This window comes from Paramormyrops kingsleyae, chromosome 1, assembly GCF_048594095.1.
Source record: "Paramormyrops kingsleyae isolate MSU_618 chromosome 1, PKINGS_0.4, whole genome shotgun sequence".
NCBI classification, from domain to species: Eukaryota; Metazoa; Chordata; class Actinopteri; order Osteoglossiformes; family Mormyridae; genus Paramormyrops; species Paramormyrops kingsleyae.
This window is the reverse complement of record NC_132797.1, coordinates 40,605,943-40,620,345: the sequence shown is the minus strand read 5'-3', so window position 1 is coordinate 40,620,345 and position 14,403 is coordinate 40,605,943. Positions and strand designations below refer to the sequence as shown.

Genomic DNA, 14,403 nt, shown 5'->3' with positions numbered 1-14,403 from the left:
CCATATGGGGCTTTAGATTCAGTGTTGGGGATGAAGTATGTTTCACAGGTTATTTTGAATTTGACTGGTGAACAAGGCTGAAAGAAATCACAGGAGTGCGAAGGCTGTTCTCCGTAAGCTGAGGGGACTTTCAGGGATTGACTTTCTGGGTAGTGACGTGCATTTGCAGTAATTATCTAATCTATGTATCTAAAATTACCAAAGCAATTACCCATGCTGCTTTCTAGGGTAAAAGGGCCATTTTCCCATTCCGGGACTTTGAAGGTGCATGGCAAGATGGCCAGGTATCTGACAAATGCAGACCCTGCCGTGGTCACTCTGCTGCTCTTAGGATTATGCTATGCTATGATTATTTATTTGCTTACCAACGCTTTCATCCAAAGCAACTTGCATGGTTTAGGGGTCTATCCAGTTATATAGCTGTCAGAGGAAGTCAGGCTTCTAGCTATTGGGTTGGGCTTCTTAACGTAAGAACAACGTTCCGCTTGCGGCCCTGAAACTGTGGAGTGTCCCGTCATGTCAAGCTGCTTCTTTTCACATTACTTATCCCAGATAGGATGAGTCAAACTGAGACTGGGGATGCCTTTTATTTGTTTGTTGGGTTTCTTTTGGATCTTCCTCATAAAGTTCTATAGTGCTTAACTGACACCTTATTTTCAGAGAAAATATGTGATCTGTGCCTGACATTTGTTTAATTTCATTTTTTAATGCCTGACTTCTGCACAGTGTGTCATAGTCTGGTGCTTTAGGAGAGCTGCTTCCCTATAGCTTGTCCTGAATGCATGTTGGAGGTGGGCTGAGTAAGATAAGAGGCTTCTTGAGTTAAGAGATTAAATTCCTGACAACACTCTGGACTAAGGTCACATTTTGGGATGGTGTGTTATCGATTTCCCTCTGGTTTGCTGGGGCAACCTACTTAAGTCTTAGTTACAGCTTGTCTTCTCTGGCCACCTTCTCCCAACATCCAGCATGGAAACTTCAGAATCAGATGTATTGGCTAAATATGTTAAGTCACACAAGGAATTTGGTTCCGGCCGATGGTCCCTCTCAAGTTTGACAGACAATATACAGAGAATACACAAAATACAAACCATAAACGGATTAAATACAAGACAAATTATATACACAAAGTGCCAACTGCAAAATTATCATTACATATGGGAAATTGTATAATACAGTATATGTAGATGTGAAACAGTGTGTAAAGAGCGTGTCAATCCAACACCAAAATTTACCATCATACCGCAGAAGAGATAATATAAGGACTCTGAAGTAACAGTCGTTCAACTGGTAACGCTTTGTTTTTAAATCATGCACTTGAATTTTGCCTTGTGAAGGACTGGGACTGGAGTGCTAGTTTAAGGGAAGGTTTAGTGTTGGGTATGACAAGGACTTCAATAACTTCAAGATTGGTCATTTAAACTACATTAAACTACATCCCTAAAACCTCCTCAGTTTCAATATGTTACGTTACTGGAGTCTCACTCTGCCTTGCGGCGATCAGAACCCGACGGCATCATGGCCAGGCAAACTACACGGCTGGTTGCCAAGGTGATGCTCCTGAGTACAGCAGCCTTTGTGATGGAGGTCTCTGCCCATCTTAATCCACCCTATTCCATGTAACTTTATCGCTCAGAGGGCTCAGTCCAAACCCACCCTATAGCACAGCCTACATTCTGATTTCCCTTGGCGTAGCATAAGTGGGAGTAATTGCAGGATTACCAGCTGTTCTGTATGCAAAAAGCCCAATGAAATTACAGGACTACTATAGTCTTGCAAATGAGAAATTTTAATTGCTGTTTTTGAAGATATTTAGCATCTTCTCATCACGTTGATTGGTTTTTACTTGCCTTAGCCAAAAATGCAGGCTGTGAACATTTACTGAACATTCTGGGGCTTCAGTACCTGTTTCATATTAGACCATGTTTAAATACACATTTATAACCTATTCATCTTCTAAAAATGAGCCCATTAGTAGTTTTCAAATTGATACAGAAGTGGCATTGCCTTAAGCGTATGTATCTGATTATTGAAATGGTGTGGTGTTTTGCAGTGTTGTTTTTATGCCCCCTTGTGGCTCCCAGATGAAATGCCACCCAGAATTAGTGGAATTCCTGAGGAACCCCTGCTTTGTAAACACTGCTTGGCTTATGATACATCTGAGCTGTAGCATAAGCTGGAAAATGAGCCCCAGTCAGCTCTTCATTGCAGGTTTGTGTACCATTTATATTTGAATTGAGAATGGCCCTGAAATCCCAATTCAATTTGTGAATTTGAACTGAATTTGAATTACGGCTGAAAACAGGATGTACAATTACAATTCGAATTTAAATTTAAAGAAGTAGAATTAAAATGGAATTGAATTCAAACAAATTCATATACATAGTATAGATGCAGTGTTCAATAATACAGCTGAATATTTCCATGTGAATTACTTAATGTTTTTTTCTGATTGCTTAGGCAGTATCTTTGAAACTATAGGCTATAACCTAACACCAAACTAGCAAAATATCATGCATCTCTTGAAAAAAGCAATCAGTTCTTGCAAAACTCTTCAAACTCTGTGTTTTTGGGTCAAACCATCATTTAAATTTGTACACAAAACAGCATAAATGAAAAACATTTATGGCTTTAGCTTTTCCTATGCACAAGGCATGACGGTTTGCAAAAAAGTGCTGTCATCCATGTAGCAAACACACATACATCATCATGTGAAGAATGCATTATTATGTTGCCACCACGTTGTTCCGGGACGTTGATAATGGTGATGTTTCTGCCAAGGCCCCTTGTTTTTGCAAGTTTGAATCCTGCCTTGTCCACACAGCATATACTGCATCTGCTTCTAGCTCCATGACTCTCTGAAAGGAACAAGACAAAACAGTATAGCACAGTCCGAAAAGACAGGGATCAGTCAATATGATGTAGTATCATACACTTCCAGACACAATACCAATAATAGGATAGTATAGCTTACGTGTACATATTCACATCTCGGCTATTTTACATGGTCTGAGTTTCTTTCAAAAAAGAAAGACTCTGTATAGCTCCTTCATGCAAATTCTGTTGCGTTTCCGTAGATGAGAGACTCACTCTGTTGATGCTTTAGAATATGGTGTTTTCTGCTATTATTTAGTCCTGCAGTTCTCTGAGTCTGATGCAGTTATTTGCAATGACCACATTTACAATGTGGGTCTCCTGCTGTGGGGTGAACAATCTAACACTCTTTCTTCATTTCGGCCACCACCACTGTGTAACACCTACCTAGGTGAGCCATTCTGCACCAGTACGCTCACCACACAGTAACTAAGGTGGCAAAGGGGCAGGAGAGAATTCATCAGTTAGATATAGGGGATGAATTGGAGGCCAGATTTGAAAGGATTACAATGAGCAGTGTTAGCCAGGGGATCAGGGTATTACCCTTACTCTGTCAGAGGATGCCCAGGGATCCTTTATGGCCTTAAAGAGTCAGGACACCCGGTTTTACATCTCAGCCAAATGATGGCACCATTTTTTACAGCACAGTGTCCCATCACTGCACTGGGGCATTAGGATCCACACAGACCACAGGATGGGCTTCTCTGTTGGCCGTAGTGCTCCCATCACAGCACTGGGATGCACACAAGCCACAGGATGGGCTTCCCTGTTGGCCACACCGACACCTCTCCCAGCAGCAGCCAGCTTTCTGAGCTGGTCTCCTCTCCAAGTACTAGCCAGGGCCAAACCTGCTTAACTTCAGATGTACTACCTACTCTGAACTGCAAGTGGTATGACTGCTGATGTTGTGTTGAATTTCTTTGAATTTAAATTGATTCAATTATTCTCCCTGTTGATCCAATTCAAATTACTAGCCAATATAAAAATGACTGCAGGCCAATGAGTGCATTGTGCTTTAGAGCACTTCCTGACAGTGATGATATCCGGACATCGGCATGTTTTACTGACTGCATGCTATATACATGTGATTGATTAATCGCATTTCTGCACATGCACATTTATCAATAAAAAGGAATGCCATTGTTAACAGTCGGCACTAACTTGACTCATCAGAAGGGACATGTTCAAGCAGCGTCTGATTTCTAAAACTACACGCAAGGCAATGTTACTGAAGAATTAAGCCCCAACAGTTCAGATCTGGCCCATCAGAGTGAGAAACAGCATCTCTTCCATGGTGATTGTGCTCTTATTCTGTTTTCTTATTCTATCAGCAAGAACTTAATACTTCATTACCACATCAGTGCCTTGATATTTAAGGGCCTGTTAGTGTCCTCTCTGACACAAAGTCGATGGTAACCCTGGTTACCACTAATACCAGCTTATGGAGGTGCCCTCAGTCATCGCTGTACCACCAATCAAATCAAGCAAAGTTCCAGAAGAAAATTTTCATAAAGTAACTCATTGCTTGAATTTCCCTGAATGATTAAAAAAGCTGAATAATGACTCCAAGTGTGAAACAGAATGAGTAAATATTTTATTGTTAAATTGTTTGGTTATTGTTTGGTAACATAATGAAGATGGTTTTGCAGTAAATCAATTTGTCAGGAACTGTGTGGGCTCATCTTGTCTGTTTACATGATGTGCTGTCAAAGTGTCTCTACCATATAGGCTGCTGTCTGCCTGTTATAAATGTTATATTTGAACATATGCCTGTTTCCTGTGACAGAGGAACATATATTTCTGCAGTTTCTTCTGGGAAATTATTGGGGTTTTTTTTGTATATATAAACAAATTTGAACCAGTGTGTCATGATACCAATGTAAATATAATAATGATTATTAACATTTTAATTTTGAAATGTCATGTAGTATTTTATCCATACCACCAGATGGCGGAATACTAAAGGAAAATGTTAAAGAAGTTCATGCTTCTGATACTAAGTTACTGTTCCTCTGAACTGTCAAGGTGCACAAAACATGTTTATCATTGCATTAAAAGCTAATGTGGTTGTATTTGCCATATGTGTAGAATTAGACAGTTACGGGTAATATTTTATTTCCTGCAGTGTTTGGAGTTTTTCACTGGGGCAGATGTAGGGCAGTTGAGCCTGGACGAAGGGGATTAAAAAGAAGCACATGATGATTTGTCCCGTGATTTCACTAGGAACCCAGGCTATAGGTTTAATGAATGGATCCCCATTCAGCTACTGAGACTGTGTAGATAATGGCATCTCCGCGGCTGGAGGACTTCTGCTGCCCTAACAGGGATTCCTCCACCGAATTCATAATCAATTTCCACTCCATGCTTTTCAGTGCCATTTGCATCGGAAGCTCTGTCATCAGCCTTGTTTTGTCCATACTGCAGGTTTTGCCCAAACGAAGAGGCTATAGGCGGTATGGTCAATATTCTCTATCTAAGCCGGCCTCGTCGTCGAGGATAATTTTCATAATCAGTGTGTGTGATATCTTGGGATGCGCAGGTAAGAGACCTTCCGTCATAGTGAGAATATGAACCAGAACGTTAAAATAATCATAGTTTTTCAATGCTTCTAACATTATCAGAATTAATTACGTATCTTTGTCATTAATCGATTTCAGCCGGGATTATTGGACATTTGAATTTAACAACTCTATTATAGAGTAAGTACAATTACAGTTTTACAGAAAATATTTGAAGCATAATAACTTTCAGTGGAGTTCAATTAGTTCAGTACTATTATCATTAATAATAATAAAACTGAATACTATAGAAACTAAAATGTTATATTCCCCACTATTAAACCCTTGCTTAATAAGTATTCATGTTCTTGGAGCTGTCATGCATTCTGTGTGACCTGCAGCCGGGTAGTTTATGGCTGTCTGGGGCTCTTCCAGATGTGCTTCAGACGAATGTCAGGGGTTCTTCTCAGTCTGCTATGCGGTGAATCTGGGTGCACAGGCAGGTTTGTGGTCGGCTCTCAGAGAGGCCCAGCTGCAAAGTCCTTGAGCGTGGTACTAAGCCTGACCTCCTTCAAGTAAATATCAGGCTCTGAAATGGATGCCTGCGACCCGTCCTGAAGACGTCTGTAAAGCAATGCATTCATGCCTTTCTATGTTACATGTTTATTCTTGTTAGTTCTTTATGTTTATTCTTAAAAACTCAAAATGCAGACTTTTTAGCCACAACTGTGGAAGTTTATTTTGAATGTCAAACCTCAGCTTTAAAAAAACAAGGCATTTGTGGCAATCTTTGATATCTGTAAGGTATCATGTTTAAAGTGGCGGGGGTGCTCTCATTCTTCAGGGTTTATCCCAATGAATCAAGTGCCGAAAAAAATATGTCACCCATTCTTATTTGCAAAGGATTTTCTTATTCTAGAATCAGTCTAAAGTGGTGTCTTTTTTGGCTCTTTCATGGCTGTTTTGGCTTGAAGGTAGAGCATTAAAAAAAAGCATGTCGTTAAGTACTGTCCTTGGGGAACCGGAGACTTCAATGGTTTTCCAAGAACCCGGTAACTGCGGGCATAAATTTCATACGGATCTGGAGCACATTAAAACAAAGGGGATCCCTGTAAAAAGTTAATAGCTGCCCATTTTATATTTCCATTGCATATCAAAAGCCAATAAAGAGGCTTCCTTGGCATGATTATGGCATTCCTGAAGTATCACAGAGGCTTAAATTAGCTTTTTTGTACATTCTTTAAGTTATTACAGCAGCAGTTTCCTGAATGGCTGCAGTTTTTAGTGTGCTGTTGAGAGACCTCAGATCAATTCTCAAATATTATGTTGCTGCAGCTAAGATCTGTTTTGTTGATTTTACTTGTTGCTAGATTAAGAATAACCAAGGGATGTTGTTTCAGATGTTGTGCTTTGGATTGCCAGAAGGGATGTATTTATCCATTTCTCTTGCATGGCTTCTTGGTATTGATGCTAACCTGGAGGTATGTGTCGCTTGATGATAGAGGCGTCCAGGATGCACAGATTTGCTCTGCAGTTTCCTTGTTGGCTCCTCTCTGCAGGTATCATCTTCAGGTCGTCTGTTTGGATAGGCATGCCTACGCTCATAAGCAGGATCTCTGTGCCAGAAAACACTGACATTTGGCCGAAGGTGTTCTGTGTTGGGAGTGCGGTACGTCATAGTCTTATTTCAATCCTAGACTTAGTTCTTGGCTGTGTCTGAGTCTTAGCCTTGTCGTAATCTGTGCATGAGTCTCAGTCCTAGTTAGTCTTAGCCCAAGTCCTACTGTCTTTAGCCTTGTCATTGTCCTATACTTGTCTGAGTCCCTGTCTTAGCCCTAATCCCGAATCCAAGTCTTAGCCCTAATCCCGAATCCAAGTCTTAGCCCTAATCCCGAATCCAAGTCTTAGCCCTAATCCCGAATCCAAGTTTTAGCCCTAATCCCGAATCCAAGTCTTAGCCCTTGCCCTGGTCTGAATCCTAGTCTTCATTTCAATATATTCAATAATGAGGCAGTTAAAATGTATATTTTCTGTTAATGGAAGATGTGGATCCAGCTGTTCTATAGTGCCTCCTTCTGGTGGACCTTCTGTTATGCAGTGGATGTCTACTTAGTTGTCAAACGGTCAGCTGGAATCAGGTATGTCTGTCTGTGGTTCAGCTTCAGTCTGTGTTAGTTCTCCTCAATAGAATAACTTCCACACTTTTTTGGGGGCCCAAATATCTCAGATCTGTATTTGTCAGTCAGCCAAACTTCTCTGTGTATTGGCATTGCTGTCTAAGTAATTGATTTCTCAGTTAATTAGTTTGGATCAAGTTGATGCCTGCTAAAATACTGTAATCATTATAGCATTATACACGCCATTGCTGTTGAATTTTTATGCGTTCACTTTGTGCTGTTCTCTCATATTATGAATTAATATTTTACCTATAACTTCAGCGAGCATCTAGACTTGGGCAACATGACGGTATACATTGATATTTAGAAAACCCAAAGGTATTTTTTTAATACCTTAAAAAAATACACACGCTGCTTTTTCTATGAAATTGACACAGAGATGCTGTATTGCGATGGTGTATTGCACAGCATTACTAATGACTGAAGACAAAAAACAAGCCAAAGAATAACATGCATATGTAGACTAATGCCACAAATACAAAATGCGCCATGAATGTATTGTAAATTCTTACAGCATCCTTCGCATATGTGAAACCTGGTTCGCATGCGGCTGCAGATCAGGCAGTAACAGTGGTGTCAATAAACAAAGGGTGATCTTTTTAACTCTTCAACAAGGAGTCGTCTCCTCATTTCCCTACTGCTACACTGATGCGTCCATTTAGGCTCTCTCTGATTCCCGAGTTTACAGTAGCCTACATGATTTACATTTCTTTTTATGAATACTCTCATGTGCCATTTACTGGGATGAAATGTCTAGAAGGTATGACAATATGAAAGACTAGATTTCAGCCAAGCCTTCTTTTATTTTAGATTTTTCATGAATCCAGAAATAGTAGTGCATGATTTGATTTTATTTTAACTTCCAATCAGACTGTTACTGTATCTCTTGGTCTTATGAATTTATATACTGTGTAGGATGCATGCTGTATAGCAGGGTTCTTCAACTCTGGACCTCGATTCCAAATCCAGGCCGTGTTTTCAGTTCTCCCAAGTAGTTGTTTAATAATGACTGATTCTGAATGGTCAGAAGCTTCACACATGACTGACAGGTAAAGGAAGGCTGGAAAACCAGCAGTGCTCGGACCTCGAGGACCGTGAGTTGAATAACCCTGCTGTATAGGCTGACTTGGTAGCCATATTGCCTCATGCATACCGTGATCAATAGTTTTTGCCTGTACTTGACTGTAAGCAGTGCACCCTTCCTGATGCCTGCTGTCTTCTGCTCTCTGCGGCAGCACCATCGTGCTGTATCACATGATCACCTGGGGCTTGGCGGTAATGCTGTGCATCGAAGGAGTTGCCATGCTGTACTACCCGTCTGTCTCCAGGTAGGACGCCTATGCATATCCATCCCCGCATGGACGTGGAGCTGCTCTGCACTGCTTTCAGTTTCCTCTCACTGCAGTTGTGAGGATCGCCTGCTCCACGCCGTCCCCCATTACATCACAACCTACGCGCCTCTGCTGCTGGTGGTTCTCGTCAACCCTGTGCTGTTCAGCCGAACTGTGGCAGCGGGTATACGTTGCCCCAACAAAACTTTCCCGCACCCCCAACCCCAAACCAAAAAAAACTTTTTTTGTTTTTGTTTTTTTATCTGCACTATTTAGAGTGCAATATCATGGACCTCACATTGTTAAATTGCATCTTCATGCATTTACTCTGTGAATGCAGTTACCTCGTTGCTGAAAGGTGGGCAAGGTATCTACACCGAGAATGAGAGGCGACTGGGAGGAGAGATCCAAACGCGCTTCTTTAAGATCATGCTGGTTTTTTGCATTTGGTAAGTTAGTCTTTCATTAAAAGAAAATTAAGATCACATTACACAATGTCCCACTGAGCCCTGAATTCTTCAATTCTTAAAATAGTCATATCCTATACTGGACAAGAATGTTTTATGAATTTAATTATACTGCTTAATAATTTATTTAAATGTGACATTTAAAACTGATAGATTATCAAGAATGATGGAATGTTATTTCTAAAAGTTATCAGAGAAGAACTGGTCCCTACTGAAATAATGTAATAGCTGTAATAAGAATATCTGGTCTGAATATATGACATTATGATTTTTTTAAAAAGATATCAGTCTCTAAGAAATATTGAGATCAGTCACAAGAATGTAACATTTCAATAAATAATTGGACTCAGCTGTAGAATTGGCAGTGTAATTTCTATATAAGCAACTATTTCAACTAACTAAGTTCTGTACTTTGGATATGTAAATGATAATGTAAATGAACTACATAAATGTAAACACAAGGTTTGAAAACACAGCAATTGGAAAAATTAGCTTTCAGTTATGTAATTATTCTTATGAGTCAGCATGGTCCTGCGTTATCATCTCACATAACCTATTAGGTCACCAAACCCTCAGAGCAGTTCAAGTACAGCACAGGTGTAACTGGATTGCACAGCTCAGCTCAAACCATCTTGTTGCACATTCTAGTCCAGCGTGTCACCATGCACCTCTATGCGCAAGGCATTCGTTCTACTCAGCTTATTAATTAAACCAGTTCTGACACTAGTTTCGTATCAGCTAACTAGCAAGTTGCAGGATATATAAAAAGCATCACTAGTACGATTGAGAATAAAAGTGGGTAACCATCTGCTTCATTCAATAAAGCAATTATGCGTAATCAGGATATTAATCAGTTTTTATGATGTACTGTGCAAGATTTCTAACAATTTAAGGACCCCCAAAAATGTGCTTACCAGAACAAGTGAAACTCAAAAACCTCTCAAAATAATTAGGATAAGACAAATCAGAAGTATCAGTGTCAGATAAATTGACGAGCCTAATTAAAAGTTCATCTGGAGCAATAGAAAGGCTTCAGATGAACTGGGTTTACAAACCAGCACCCTAGGTAGTTATGCGCTGGGTTAATCGATGACGTAATAACACAGATTCCAACTTCCCATCAGCTGGCTGCCCAACATTGTCAACGACAGCCTGCTCCTTTACCTGGAGATGCAGACAGACATCACAGCCAGCAGCCTGAAGAACATCAGGAATGCCACTCTCACCACGTGGTTCATCATGGTGAGAATATGCAGTATATTTCAGCACCTTTATGGACACAAATCTTGAAGTTTTTAAAATCTCTTCAGCTTGATTCTGCATTACAAACGATGATGTAACATTCCACATTTCCCAGGGTATCCTTAACCCCATGCACGGCTTCCTAAACACTCTGGCCTTCCACGGCTGGACGGGCTTCAACGCAGATTTCAGGTTCTGGCCTTGCAGGAGCGCTCCTTGGGATTCGGCCTCAACATCAGGGCTTGCTGGGGACACCTACAACCCCGTCCCAGTGCTGTACCAGAGTCACGTGCAGGAGACCAAGAAGAGCATTGCCAGAAATGGCCGTCGGCTCTCTGAAAGCATCAACTTCCTTTCAGAAGGTAACTGGAGCCAGGGGATCGGTGCATTTTGCCCATTTTACCAGGGACTGTGAGACCTGCTATAGCTGGTCCTGGACAGCCTTGGTCAAATGATCTCTCATTGGCAGTCTGGTTTTTAATTATGACCATATGAAGCCATAAGCACATCCATCGTAATACCTGTTAATTTATCCATCAGTCATAATATTCAATAACAAGAATGAGACACATGATGAATACATCATATGCAATAAGACTAACTTTATAGGGAAATACTGCACGATTTATTTTCATCCCCCCTGTGTACCAGTACTTACAAACATGAATTACAGAAACAGTGTTTCTCATGTGAATTTTGTGACGCCTGAACAGGTCTGCCATTGTAACATTCATATGTACAATTACGTAACTTGTAACATGATTACCGAAACAAATCTGAAATCTCCTCAGAGAGACAAGAGTCGTTAAAATGAGCAGCCAGATATTTATTATTGCAGCTGAAGCAGACATTAGCGCTGCCTATGCTATGCGTGATTAAAGCGTGAACAGGCGGCGGCCTATGAGGGCTGCTCAGGCGATACCTGCTCATTCGAACTGGACAAGAGAAGCAAGGACAACAACCTGTAGCTCAGCCAAGTAGTGATCCAATCTGGTCTGGTCATCTACTGACCCAGGCCCCTGGTTCCAGTTCTCAGTCCCATAACAACTTGTGTGGGTCTCCAGTTCTTCACCTTGACCCATCAGAACACATTTATTCAGAGGTGTGGAAGAGGATCTCTAATGCATTCCACTCCCCTGATTGGCCTGTAAACAATAATGCTGTATACAGTATCATCTTCAGTACAAACACTGAGATACCTTTCCCAACCTATTTTCCAGTTATTATATCTGTTGGTCATAAGTACACATTTTACAAACTACATGCAAAATATATACCAGTCAGCCATAACATTAAAACCACTGACAGGTTAAGTGAATAACATTGATCATCTCATTACAATGGCACCTATCAAGGGTGCCATTATATATTAAGCAAGTTAACAGTAGGGTCTTGAAGTTTAAGGGACTCTGACAAGAGCCAAACTGTGATGGTTAGATAAGTGGGTTAGGGCATCTCCAAGATGGCAGGTCTTGTGGGGTGCAGAGGTCAGCACCTACGACAAGTGGTCCAAGGAAGGTGAACTGACGACAGGATCATAGGTACCCAATGGTCAATGATGCGTGTGGGGAAGGAATGCTAACCCATTTAGTTTGATCCCACAGGAGAGTTACTGTAACACAAATTATTCAAATGCTGGATATGACAGAAAGGTGTGAGAACATACAGTGCATTACACATTGATGCGTATGGGGCTGTATAGCCAGAGTGCGGTCAAAATGCCCATGCTGACCCGTGTGCACTGCCGAAAGCACCTACAATGGGCACCTGAGCTTCAGAACTGGACCATGGAGCAATGAAAGAAGGTGGCCTGATCTGATCAGTCACGTGTACTGTGACATGTGGACGGCTGGGTGTGTATACATCGTTTACCTGGGGAAGAGATGATACCAGGATGCACTGTGAGAAGAAGGCAAGCCAGCAGAAGCAGTATGATGTTCTGGGCAATGTTTTGGTGGGAAACCTTGGGTTCCTGGCATTCATGTGGATGTCACTTTGATATGTACCACCTACCACACCGTCATGGCAACGGTATTCCCTGATGCAGTGCCCTCTTTCAGGAGGATTATACACCCTGCCACACTGCAAGAATTGTTAAGGAATGGGTTGAGAACTTAAAAAGAAGTTCAAGATGTTGAGTTGGCCTCAAAGTTCCCCAGATCTTAATCCAATAAGCATCTGTGGGATGTGCTGGACAAATCCAATCCATGGAGGCCCTACTTTGCAACTTGCAGAACTTAAAGGATCTGCTGCTAATGTCTTAGTGCCAGATACCACAGGACACCTACAGAGATCTTATGGAGTCTATGCCTCAACAGGTCTGAGCTCTTTTGGTGGCATGAAGTGGATTAACACAGGCCAGCTGGTTTTAATGTTATGGCTGATCAGTGTAAAGCGCAGCATTGTTACTGATGTACCTTTAAAGGGTCATAGTGGGGAAAAAGCAGAACACAGGACCTTCTGGTAAGTTTTGAGCCCCAGTTGCAGCAGGGATCTTGGGAAGTACAGTATTAATGTAAACCCTTCAGCCGCCGCGAGAAATCAGGACAAATATTCCTGGGGCACACAAGGCAGTCCACAGCACAAGAGCTTGGAATTTAATCATCAGTCTATTAGTTCATGTTCTCAAGTACAGTGCAGTTTTCAGAAGCGAGAATTTCCCCATTTTGGATGTCTGCAGTAAAGCCCTTGAAATAATGTAACAAGATCTCTCTCATTATTGACATTCAAAACATTCAGTGCAATAGAGAACTACATTGGTCAGAAATAAAATTTCGTTGCAACAGTACTTAGAGTCCAACCAAAACAGCAGAATTAAGAATAAACTTTAGTATAAAATCACAAAGGATGAGTATTATAAATGCTACAAAAGTGTGATAGGAGGATTAAAGTGATTTACCTTCTAAATGGAGTCGCCCCCTTTATCTCATTAGGTTCAGAGTCTAGTACTATTGAGATCCACATTTCCAGTGAGCTGTGAGGCTGTACGGGACTGCTGGGGGAGCCCTGCGAAATGATAAAGGGGGGAGAGAAGCGGCCCAGTCCTCCAGCAGCCCCCCCTTCCTGGCCTGGTCATCAGCCACCCTCCTCTCATCCCTATGTGGCCCTCATCGTTTCCACACAAATCAGACCCAGGGCCAGATTTCTTCAGTCTCTGTACCACAAATTTCTGTTATATATTTACGTTGTTACCAGACTGAAATCAAGACCAGCACATACTTTCACATAAAGCAGTTGTACTGAAATGTCCCTTAGTGCTCACCTTCAATACACTTTGCAGATTTTGTCCAATAGGTTTAGTTATGCCTGGTTTGACGTGGAATAAACCCTGTGTCTTTATACAATTTTTAGTTCTAAACCTAATCAAGGGAAATTCTAACATCCATTTTTTTTTTTTTTTACAATGGCACCATTTTGTCTTTATAGATAAAGGATGAAAATGTGATCAGAATATTCCCATGCTTGGAATGTTTCCCCTTAGCATGGGGACTGAAGTTAGTTTATATAAAATCAAATCAAAATTACTATGTGGTTCTACCTGCTTTTCTCCAAGTTTAATAAGGAGGTTTGTAACCAACTTACCATATCACACCAGAGTTTACTTAAAAGGTGTAATGAAATAAAGCAACATTTCTTCTCCAGTAATGAATTTAGCATTAATCCCAATATGGAACAAAGTTCTAACAACAATCAAGATCAGCCATCCGTGGGCAGACCATCTCCTAGGAGGGGCTTCCCATGCGTGGAAGGTCAGGGGATTTCCCTAAAAATGGTCACAGTCACCCCCCCCCCCCCAAAAAAAATTAAAATACAT

At 41.1% G+C, this 14,403-nt stretch overlaps 1 protein-coding gene across 3 annotated transcripts; it reads left to right on the top strand.

Annotated features, from left to right (window-relative positions):
- The first annotated feature begins 45 nt into the window (after positions 1-45).
- On the top strand, positions 46-14,234 carry gpr143 (G protein-coupled receptor 143). 3 transcript variants are annotated; one of them, XM_023817533.2, is made up of 9 exons: positions 46-5,413; positions 6,932-7,041; positions 7,416-7,510; positions 8,785-8,877; positions 8,955-9,064; positions 9,221-9,329; positions 10,472-10,589; positions 10,705-10,951; positions 13,523-14,234. In XM_023817533.2, the coding sequence occupies exons 1-9, from the start codon at positions 5,158-5,160 to the stop codon at positions 13,567-13,569; spliced, it is 1,185 nt and encodes a 394-aa protein (XP_023673301.2). In that variant the 5' UTR covers positions 46-5,157; the 3' UTR covers positions 13,570-14,234. The 3 variants fall into 3 exon arrangements, with proteins under 3 accessions (XP_023673301.2, XP_023673300.2, XP_023673302.2); XM_023817532.2 differs by having other exon boundaries at positions 10,705-14,234; XM_023817534.2 differs by lacking the exon at positions 8,785-8,877 and having other exon boundaries at positions 10,705-14,234.
- The last annotated feature ends 169 nt before the right edge of the window (positions 14,235-14,403 follow it).

Excerpts from the sequence above, each read along its gene's own strand:
- gpr143 (XM_023817532.2), top strand. The coding sequence starts at position 5,158 with ATGGCATCTCCGCGGCTGGAGGACTTCTGCTGCCCTAACAGGGATTCC. Across the intron at positions 7,511-8,784 it reads AAACGGTCAGCTGGAATCAG|CACCATCGTGCTGTATCACA; the intron begins GTATGTCTGTCT and ends TCTCTGCGGCAG. Across the intron at positions 9,330-10,471 it reads ATGCTGGTTTTTTGCATTTG|CTGGCTGCCCAACATTGTCA; the intron begins GTAAGTTAGTCT and ends ACTTCCCATCAG.